We start from the raw sequence: 12,022 nt of genomic DNA, 5'->3' as shown, positions 1-12,022 counted from the left end.
AGACTAGATGTTTCTGGATTGCGCTATAATTCCATCTATGTCTGATGTTGTTCAATATTTTGTATTTTAATATCCTCTCTTTTCCCACTACTCCTGTTTACGTCCAACTCCCTGTGGTCCTCTGTTTTTCTTGTTCTCGCTCATGCTCCATCCAGTTATTTAAGGAGGAACTGACCCAGGTGAAAGAGGGCATGAAGCACATCAATGATCTAGCCCACCAGCTGGCAATCTCTGACGTCCATTTATCGATGGAGAATGCCCGTGCCCTGGAGCATCTCAACAGCAGATGGAAAGTGCTTCAGGTAGAGTTCACTATTGGGTCCATAGTGCCTGTTTGACTCTGTCAGCAGCAGGTTGTGCAGCAGTCACATTCAAAGAGGACATAAGAGAGTGATTCCATGTGCAATGTTTGGGCTTTTAATGGTGTCTATAATTCTGGCTTCCAACTGTTTTATGTTTTACACATCTTTTGAGCTTGTGAAGAACAGCGGTGTGCTTTTGGACATTGATGAGGGGCTGTGTGCATGATGAAGAGTTTTCATACCATTTAAGAGGTAGATCAGACTATGTTTGCAGGCTGAAAGATCAATGATGTATCTCTCACTTAACTCACAGAATGGTTAAAGCCACTGGATAACAACATCACAAGATTGGTAATTTTAAAGAAAGAGTATAAAATTTTAGAAAATATGTTTCTTTGTGAAAATATATCAGATTAGATCAAATTCATGAGCAGGCAGTTACTATATCTAAGTGAAAAAACTGGATAGAGAAATATAGCTATTTGATTAGTTAAAAAATCCACAGCCAGCAGAATACAGTGTCATTATACATTACTGTTTGTGTATGAGTTTTATAGAAAAGTTGCCTTAAAATGATTAACACTAGGTTTACTATCCTGCGCAAATTTGCGTAACTTCCCTAAACCCAATACCCCCTAGAATTACTGGCTTTTTTATTTTCTGGTGCAAGTCCCGAGGTGTTAAGCACCCCTGCTGAGATTTTCACAGGTCGTCAGCTTGTTTCTCCTACAGCTTTTGTTGTGCAAACCACCCATTGTCCTTGAGGCCTGGCACATTTGCATTTGCTCACTCAGAGTTGCTCAGATCCAAGGCAGGCCAAACCTCTGTGTTACAACTTTCAGAAATGCCTGATAGAAATGCTTCAACTTACTCATGAGATTTTGACCACATTTTTTGCGGAAGTCACAACTATACTGAATGCACGACCGTTGTTGCCAGCTGCAAGAAATGCTTGGTAGGGAACAGCTGTTCCCTACCAAGGTTCGTTCAAAGTTTGAAAGACTTTGAAATAAAACAGACTTGTGTACCCATATATTGTGAATGTCTGTCTTTTTTGTATGTAGGTTGTAACACAGAGGTTTGGCCTGCCTTGGATCTAAGTAAACAAATGCCAATGTTGCACAAACACACACACACACACACACACACACACACACACACACACACACACACACACACACAGCAAATCTGCATTTATTTGTCCCACAAGTGGAAAATCTGCATTGTCATTGCAAAAAGTGGACAGAGCACGGTATAGAAAGTGCACTATACAAACAATCTGGAAACATAAATATGGACACGTGTATTCAAAAATATTGGTGTATGTATACACACACACACACACACATATCTATCTATCTACGTGTGTGTGTATATATATATATATATATATATATATATATATGATATAGATGTGTCTGTGTGTATAACTAGACTTTATGCTTTAAGTTCATGAACTTATGGCATTCATTTCAATCCTGTTTGTAAGAGCAATCATGTGTCCTGTTGGTGCCATTGTGGATTGCTGGTCAGAAAGTTTTCTGGTGCCACTAATCAAAGAGACAATGCCCGAGATAGATTCATTTCAATTATGCAACACCTTCGATTTGATGACAGGGACACGCGGGCAGAACGGGTGAAAACAGACAAATTTGCAGCGATCTCCGACATCTGGACACGCTTCAACGAGAACTGTGCTAAGAGTTTCACTCCAGGGGAACACATGACCATAGATGAACAGCTGTTCCCTACCAAGGTTCGTTGTCCATTCACACAGTATATTGCAACCAAGCCAGACAAATTTAGGATCAAGTTCTGGATGGCCACGGATTTGGACACCAAATATGTCTGCAGTGCATCTCCTTACTTGGGAAAGGACCCCAGTCGTCAGAAGGAGAGAGGCTGGCAGAGAACGTGGTCATGAAACTGATGGAGCCGTTTTTGGATGATGGGAGAAATGTCACAACGGACAATTTCTTTACTTCACTGTCACTGTCGCACAGACTGCTGCAGCGCAAAACAACATTACTGGGCACGGTGAATAAAGTCCGGCGTGAACTTCCTCAACTTGCAAAAGATACTGCAAAGCGAGAGGTATTCTCCACTTCAGTGCTTAGAAGTGGCAGTGTCTCCTTGACAATTTATGCACCTAAAAAAAACAAGACTGTGTGTGTTCTAAGTTCCATGCACCAAGACGGCAGAAAGAGGAAACCCAACACGATCACAGACTACAACCACATGGAGGTATGTGAATGTGTGTACAATTTTACACCAGTGCTACAATGTTTTCTGATGTGTGCTATACAGGCCTATAGAAAAAACATATACTCATGACTCTCTCGCTCTGCTTTTACAGTGTGGTGTAGACGTGTTGGACCAAATGGCACGGATGTATTCTGTAAGATCAGCAACACGCAGGTGGCCAGTAGCGGTTTTCTACAATATGCTGGACCTGGCGGCAGTGAATGCCTACATTTTGTACAAGGCATGTACAGGGTGGACAGGCAAAAAGAAGATTGTTTCTGCGTCTTCTAGCTCAGCAACTTCGTTGCCGATTCATGCAGCACAAGGAAATCTTAGCACAGAGGCAGGCTGCTGCAGCTGCTGTGCCAGGGACTGTAAAGACAACGCAGTGCCAGGTGCAAGAGAGCTGCAACAGGAATCGCAGCAGGTTTACCTGTGCAACATGTAAGAAATTCACCTGTGCCAAATGCAGGGATGATGGACACTGGGTTTGCAAACGCTGTAAAGTTTGAAACACTTTGAAATAAAACAGACTTGTGTACCCATATATTGTGAATGTCTGTCTTTTGTATGTAGGTTGTAACACAGAGGTTTGGCCTGCCTTGGATCTGAGTAAACAAATGCCAATGTTATGCACACACACACACACACACACACACACACACACACACACACACACACACACACACACACACACACACACACACACACACACACACACACACAGCAAATCTGCATTTATTTGTCCCCACAAGTGGAAAATCTGCATTGTCATTGCAAAAAGTGGACAGAGCACAGTATAGAAAGTGCACTATACAAACATTTTTATATATATATATATATATACATATATATATATATATATATATATATATATATACATATACTATATACATACATAGTTATACACACACATACATAGTTATACACACAGACATCTATATATATACACACACACACACATATATATATATATATATATGTGTGTGTGTGTATATGATATAGATGTGTCTGTGTGTATAACTAGACTTTATGCATATTATATAAGGTGTGGCTATATAAATATATAAATATATGTACAACTCTGTGTATATATGTTTATGGACAGGCATGCAGGCAGGTAAGGAAGGAAAGCAGTCTTGCAGGGAAGGAAAAACTTGAATCTCTCATGGTTAGGGGTTGGGGGAGGGTGTGTTTGCACAACAAAAGCAGGAGAACAATGGAGCTGAAGACCTGTGAAAATCTCAGCGGGGTGCCAAGAGGTGTTAAGGTCGGGGGGAATTTACGCAAATCTGCGCAGGCCAGTAAATCTGGTAGTAGGGACTTGCACCAGGGAAAAAAGGCTCAGTAATTCTAGTGTTAAGCTGGTTGGATGTGTTGGTATGTGTATTTTGAGCTTTAGAGGTAGTGTATTTAGCTGTTTTCACCGTCTGTATACAAAGTTATGGCTTATTGCTTATAAATCTCAAGGAAAAATAAACAGTCTTAAGGTCAAAATGTAGAATATTTATAGAATGTGTTAAATGAAGCTAAGTTGCACTTTAAGTTTTAATTTCTTCACTGTTATTTTTGCAGTGATGTTGGTTTTTGTTTTTTCTCTTCCCACAGACTAAAAATCACTTTCAAAACTCGTACTAATAGTATATAAACTTGGCTGAATGAATGTTGGATTTGCATTGGGAGCATGTAAATGTATCAAATCCCAGCAGCCTTGACAATCACAATATTAACCTGCTTTATGAACATCTGTTGTTTTTCCAATGGCATTTCCTTCCTGTGATGAGCTCGTTTTTTCTTTGTTCCCCTCTCTCTCTCTTTTTAAGGGAGCTCAAACTAAGGAAATGAGCAGAAATTTAGATACATTTGTTATAAAATATGTTTAATGGTCACAATTATTTAGAGTCATTCCTAACCTTCATAAGCTTAAGAGCCCCAAAGCATTATAATTGAAGACATAACAATAGGAAAAAAGTAATGATTGCCTCCTACCCACTTGGAGGAGGATAAAAAACCTCTTAAGAAGCTTTAAAACCTCAGGGGGACTTCCTAAAACATGTATTGTTTCTTTTATTTTTAGTGTACATTTTTTTCATTAACAGTGACTTTGTCTTTTGTGTGAAATCAATCATAAAACAAGAAGGAAAAAAAAAGTAAAACAACACTCCTGTTGTAAAATACTGGCTAATTTGTGGAGATGTTTCTCCTCTCCGTTTCATGTTTTATATATTATTCCCTTCTTGTTGAAATACAACCTTTTTTTTTTAATCGCAGGTTTCATATCTTGTATTTTTTGTTATATTAATTATATAGCAGCCAGGTGTTGCTAATTAACACTAGAATTACTGAGCCTTTTTTCCCTGGTGCAAGTCCCTACTACCAGATTTACTGGCCTGCGCAGATTTGCGTAAATTCCCCCCGACCTTAACACCTCTTGGCACCCCGCTGAGATTTTCACAGGTCTTCAGCTCCATTGTTCTCCTGCTTTTGTTGTGCAAACACACCCTCCCCCAACCCCTAACCATGAGAGATTCAAGTTTTTCCTTCCCTGCAAGACTGCTTTCCTTCCTTACCTGCCTGCATGCCTGTCCATAAACATATATACACAGAGTTGTACATATATTTATATATTTATATAGCCACACCTTATATAATATGCATAAAGTCTAGTTATACACACAGACACATCTATATCATACACACACACACACATATATATATATATATATGTGTGTGTGTGTGTATATGATATAGATGTGTCTGTGTGTATAACTATGTATGTGTGTGTATAACTATGTATGTATATATATATGTATATATATATATATATATATATATATATATATATATATATATATATATATATATGTATATATATATAAAATGTTTGTATAGTGCACTTTCTATACTGTGCTCTGTCCACTTTTTGCAATGACAATGCAGATTTTCCACTTGTGGGACAAATAAATGCAGATTTGCTGTGTGTGTGTGTGTGTGTGTGTGTGTGTGTGTGTGTGTGTGTGTGTGTGTGTGTGTGTGTGTGTGTGTGTGTGTGTGTGTGTGTGTGTGTGTGTGTGTGTGTGTGTGTGCAACATTGGCATTTGTTTACTCAGATCCAAGGCAGGCCAAACCTCTGTGTTACAACCTACATACAAAAGACAGACATTCACAATATATGGGTACACAAGTCTGTTTTATTTCAAAGTGTTTCAAACTTTACAGCGTTTGCAAACCCAGTGTCCATCATCCCTGCATTTGGCACAGGTGAATTTCTTACATGTTGCACAGGTAAACCTGCTGCGATTCCTGTTGCAGCTCTCTTGCACCTGGCACTGCGTTGTCTTTACAGTCCCTGGCACAGCAGCTGCAGCAGCCTGCCTCTGTGCTAAGATTTCCTTGTGCTGCATGAATCGGCAACGAAGTTGCTGAGCTAGAAGACGCAGAAACAATCTTCTTTTGCCTGTCCACCCTGTACATGCCTTGTACAAAATGTAGGCATTCACTGCCGCCAGGTCCAGCATATTGTAGAAAACCGCTACTGGCCACCTGCGTGTTGCTGATCTTACAGAATACATCCGTGCCATTTGGTCCAACACGTCTACACCACACTGTAAAAGCAGAGCGAGAGAGTCATGAGTATATGTTTTTTCTATAGGCCTGTATAGCACACATCAGAAAACATTGTAGCACTGGTGTAAAATTGTACACACATTCACATACCTCCATGTGGTTGTAGTCTGTGATCGTGTTGGGTTTCCTCTTTCTGCCGTCTTGGTGCATGGAACTTAGAACACACACAGTCTTGTTTTTTTAGGTGCATAAATTGTCAAGGAGACACTGCCACTTCTAAGCACTGAAGTGGAGAATACCTCTCGCTTTGCAGTATCTTTTGCAAGTTGAGGAAGTTCACGCCGGACTTTATTCACCGTGCCCAGTAATGTTGTTTTGCGCTGCAGCAGTCTGTGCGACAGTGACAGTGAAGTAAAGAAATTGTCCGTTGTGACATTTCTCCCATCATCCAAAAACGGCTCCATCAGTTTCATGACCACGTTCTCTGCCAGCCTCTCTCCCTTCTGACGACTGGGGTCCTTTCCCAAGTAAGGAGATGCACTGCAGACATATTTGGTGTCCAAACCGTGGCCATCCAGAACTTGATCCTAAATTTGTCTGGCTTGGTTGCAATATACTGTGTGAATGGACAACGAACCTTGGTAGGGAACAGCTGTTCATCTATGGTCATGTGTTCCCCTGGAGTGAAACTCTTAGCACAGTTCTCGTTGAAGCGTGTCCAGATGTCGGAGATCGCTGCAAATTTGTCTGTTTTCACCCGTTCTGCCCGCGTGTCCCTGTCATCAAATCGAAGGTGTTGCATAATTGAAATGAATCTATCTCGGGGCATTGTCTCTTTGATTAGTGGCACCAGAAAACTTTCTGACCAGCAATCCACAATGGCACCAACAGGACACATGATTGCTCTTACAAACAGGATTGAAATGAATGCCATAAGTTCATGAACTTAAAGCATAAAGTCTAGTTATACACACAGACACATCTATATCATATATATATATATATATATATATATGTATATATACACACACACACGTAGATAGATAGATATGTGTGTGTGTGTGTGTGTGTATACATACACCAATATTTTTGAATACACGTGTCCATATTTATGTTTCCAGATTGTTTGTATAGTGCACTTTCTATACCGTGCTCTGTCCACTTTTTTGCAATGACAATGCAGATTTTCCACTTGTGGGACAAATAAATGCAGATTTGCTGTGTGTGTGTGTGTGTGTGTGTGTGTGTGTGTGTGTGTGTGTGTGTGTGTGTGTGTGTGTGTGTGTTTGTGCAACATTGGCATTTGTTTACTTAGATCCAAGGCAGGCCAAACCTCTGTGTTACAACCTACATACAAAAGACAGACATTCACAATATATGGGTACATTAAGTCTGTTTTATTTCAAAGTCTTTCAAACTTTGAACGAACCTTGGTAGGGAACAGCTGTTCCTACCAAGCATTTCTTGCAGCTGGCAACAACGGTCGTGCATTCAGTATAGTTGTGACTTCCGCAAAAAATGTGGTCAAAATCTCATGAGTAAGTTGAAGCATTTCTATCAGGCATTTCTGAAAGTTGTAACACAGAGGTTTGGCCTGCCTTGGATCTGAGCAACTCTGAGTGAGCAAATGCAAATGTGCCAGGCCTCAAGGACAATGGGTGGTTTGCACAACAAAAGCTGTAGGAGAAACAAGCTGACGACCTGTGAAAATCTCAGCAGGGGTGCTTAACACCTCGGGACTTGCACCAGAAAATAAAAAAGCCAGTAATTCTAGGGGGTATTGGGTTTAGGGAAGTTACGCAAATTTGCGCAGGATAGTAAACCTAGTGTTAAAAGCACATGATTAGCAGCACTTCATGAAGTGTGACGTCCTCTATTACAGCAGAGGTTTTGACAGTTTCCTGGTCTGTAGCACTCCTGTGAGTGTTAACTAAATGCCAGAGGTGGGCATCCCAGCACTACCAGTCCAAGCTCAGTACCTGGGCACCTTGCAGTCACTGAGTTGCATATGAACTCCTCTGTATAGCCAAGGATTCTTGAGTCAAATGTGTCAAAATCATGTCATGCAGCAGGACAATGTTCCCAAGAACAGCAGCAAATTTGCAATACCTTGATTTTTAATCATTTTCATCCATTCTTTTGCATAAGCCCAGTCAAAGTCCAGACCTCGACCTCATTGAGATGCTGTGCTTAAAGGAGCTGTGCATAAACAAATGCCTGCAAACTTAAATGAACTGAAACGACATCATAAGGAAGAATGTGAAACAATATGGAACATTTCTGTTTTTAAATGATATATTTTACTAGACTTTTGTCCTCACATGATCGCAAATATTTGCCGCGATTTTCACATTTAGAGAAATCTATAGTTTTATTCACACTAATGCTCCATTTCACTTTAGCTGTCTGTCAGTGGTGTCACAGACCCAAGCCAGCCATCAAGCTAATGTGTACTAATGGTATTCTATATTGTTATAACAATATTCTGCATGGTTATAGTTATTTTAGTGCCATTGTGGTAGAATGGATTCATAGCACAAATCTGCAGAATATTATGTAATAAGATCACGTCAGTGTAGGGCACAATTGGTAAGAAATGTACCAATGACAACAGAGTCTGTCTTGACTGTATACAGCAGCTTTAGCCATCTGATGGTGTTTCTAATAGGAAAAGTGTGCAGTGAGTGTACATCAGTGCGCCAATGAGATGAACATATATTTTAACCCATGCACTTAAATGAAGAGGGTAATTCATCAGTGCCATGAAAGCACTTACTCTTAACCCCCTTTAAAAATTGAACTGAACTTGGCTTCCTCTCAGTGCTTAGCAGAATGCTCAGTTGATGCATTATCTACTGTGCATTACTTTAACTGCAGTGTTTTTCCAGCATAGGCTTTACCCACTATCAGTAACCTAGTAACACTCCTGCAAGCACAACAAAACCCTCTCAGCCTTCACTGCATCTCTTGTGAGAACATCCCCTTCCCATTAGATAACTGTCATGACACCTCTTCCACACCCTGACATGATGATTGCCACTCCAGCCTCGTTTCCTCATGAGCTGTCTCCACTCTGAGCATGATGATTTTCAGTGTCTGTTAAACTATTCCTAGAAGTTAATTCCTAGTACCCACTTTGCACGCTCGCTGTGAGTTGTCTCAGTGTGACTTTCAGATTGCGTCCGTGGCTCTGAGCACTTCATGGACAGAGCAAAACAAAACAGAACAGACCACTATAGAGAAGCCGTGTCTTTGATTTGTCAGCAAGTGACTTTTTTCCAGGCTCTCTGTGGGACTGAAAGAAATAACAAATAAACAAAAATAATGCAGCCTGTAAGAATCATGTGTCAGTGCTTTCTAAAGATTTTCTCAATAACTAGCCTGAAAACTTGTAGGTAGATGCTCTATGGTTGTCTGTCAGTCCACCCACCATGTTGGTACAGAAATATCTCATCAAAATAAGTTCAACTTCCATGATTTTTGTCCCTTTTATTGTGCAGTAATATAGGGTGAAGATGATTTTTCTGAATGATTGTGTTGTTTCCTTAACTTTTTCCCTTTCATGCACCTTAATGTAGCATTCCCACAACTACTCAATGGTTTTCCACTTGTTTAAGTGATGCTTACAATACTATAGACTGTCATTGAAATGCTTTCAAGCAACTCCCTCTACTAATTCCAAGCATGTAATCCTAAATATGGTTAAATTTTAAATGTGTTATCAGTGAACAATGAGACTCAGAACCAAACAGATTAGGTGAGTAGATGACGCAACAAAGCTTCAAAAATAGCTCTGTGGAAAAATGTGAACTTGTGTGCAGACATGTTTTAATGTAGAGAATATACTCCCTAGAATCAGTAATACAAGCAGTGGGTGTGTGGGTGTAAGACAAAGCTTGTACTCTGTTATCAGGTACCCTGCCATTGTGATTTGTCTTTTTAGTGGTTGATCCAAGATACTCATTCAGTTATACTAATTAAGTTCACTGGCCTTTGCTTGCAAACCAGTAAGATACTCCCACAGAGTCTTTATTTATATACATTAGTAGCCTACACTGCTTCTGCTGTAGATGTATTTTTCTTTAATAAGAGTTAATGAGAGAAATTTAGATGATTGTGTAAAACATTCACACGTGCTGAAAACCCCAGTCATCCATTGTCACAGCTAGCATTACCCTAGTGACAGGAATAAAGCAGGAGGCTAGAGGGAGAGATGAGGTCCACACAAACCAGCTTTTTTCACCCTCAATAAACATGCAAAAAAACATACTAAAAGTGCTATCTCTGACAGGTGGCATTAGATTGCAGCAGCACCCAGTAGTGTTAACTCACAACCATTTACAGACTATCCATGGTTTACCCTCCAGCCCTGCTATTCAGATTGGGTAGCCTAATCTACAAAAGCGATTAAATATTCACATTATACTGCTTTATGCCGCATCACTGCAAATGCTTTACCAGTCTGTTTGTCAATTACCCACATCAGTCTACCCCTACTCATAAACACCACCCCTAGATACCAGAACTCTTCCACAGAATTCTTCTCTTTCCCAGTTAGAGGTGCTAATTCTCATCACCAGTCACTTTCCACTTGGCTCCAAACTGCACCAGTACAAGTGGGAGGTTATGGCTTGATGAAGCTGACAGGACCACAGCATGTAGAAAAATCAAAGATTGTGTGAGACCACTAAGAATCTTCAAATAGTTTTCAGACCCAAAGTAGAAAATGTAATAGAGGCGAGAAAGTCATCATAACCTGAATTTATACACCAGCAGTTTAGTTAATTGCTTACACAGAGATTTCAGAGTTAAAAAACTTTGTATTTCCTACTGGCACAGCCAAACCTAACAAGCTTTCTCCTCAATCATCAATAATCATACCTTAGTGTATGTAGTCATTTCTCAATCATTATAGTGTTCAAAAGTGACCAAAAAGTACAAACTCAAATGCAAATGTTTCCTCTCTACTCATTTAAGAAGTATTGTTGAGTATCATTGCATTCTAATATTACATTAAGTTCTTATCCAATTTGGTATATGAAGAAAGAGCAGGGTTTGGCTTAGCTTGCTCCTAATTTATGTCCTTTTGCATAAATTGTAAAAAAGAGTCTCCATGCAAAAGTTCTTTCACAGCAACTATTTCTGCTACGTATATCTTTGAAGCAGCTATGTGCCGCACAGTTCGTGTGCCCTCTGGTCTTTGATTTAGGTGGTAAATGAAGGTAGATGAAAGCTTATAATCTTCTCTGATGATCAGTGTGGTAAACAGATTTTGAGTATCCATAGACACCAGCAGATATTCATCTCCCAGATTTTAGATTGCTTTCAGATTTTCTGTGATTTTAGTAGGGCCCAAGCAACATATGAAGAGATAGATGTTAAAAATGAGAGAAAATCATTTCAATCTTGTTTGAGCTGCCTAGCTTGTACTTTAGTTGATCTGCTGTCTCTCTGCATTCACAGTATTAAAATAAGGGAGTTGAGATGCGCAGATGTGGTATCTTGGTGAGGACTAACAATCCTGCAGGGTCTTTAGCGTACAATATAAAGTACCTATTCATGTGATTTGGTGCTTTAAAAATAAAAACTGAATTCAATTCAATTAATTTGAAATAAATGGAGAAACCTCCTCCTTTGTCTCGCTCTCTGTGTCACGTTTTGCTGTCTTAATTAAAATGATAAATTTTAAATCCCAGCAACATCCTGTACCCTGTTTATTTTGGCTGGACTGACGCTAGCAAAATTTGATTTGCTAATATTTGTCGATCATGGATAATTTAGTCATTTGTCTTCCTTATGGCAACCCAAATTGCCTGTACAGCAAATAGATTTTACAACACAGAACAGTTGGCAGTTATATCTCCTCGGCACATTGACAGTGCTCTATATTAGTCCCAACCAATTTAAAT

The 12,022-nt window shown here is 39.6% G+C and overlaps 1 protein-coding gene across 6 annotated transcripts in view; it reads left to right on the top strand.

The window, feature by feature from the left end:
- drp2 (dystrophin related protein 2) overlaps positions 1-12,022 on the top strand; it is a 175,556-nt gene that overhangs the window by 128,901 nt on the left and 34,633 nt on the right. For all 6 annotated transcript variants that reach the window (XM_039619943.1, XM_031736395.2, XM_039619933.1 and 3 more), the window contains one exon: positions 156-302. In XM_039619943.1, coding sequence (XP_039475877.1) covers positions 156-302 — 147 coding nt within the window. The remainder of the gene's footprint in view (positions 1-155; positions 303-12,022) is intronic.

Source organism: Oreochromis aureus, linkage group 2, assembly GCF_013358895.1.
Source record: "Oreochromis aureus strain Israel breed Guangdong linkage group 2, ZZ_aureus, whole genome shotgun sequence".
Classification (NCBI taxonomy): Eukaryota; Metazoa; Chordata; class Actinopteri; order Cichliformes; family Cichlidae; genus Oreochromis; species Oreochromis aureus.
The sequence above is the reverse complement of the archived record's forward strand: the minus strand, read 5'-3'. Positions and strand labels throughout refer to the sequence as shown.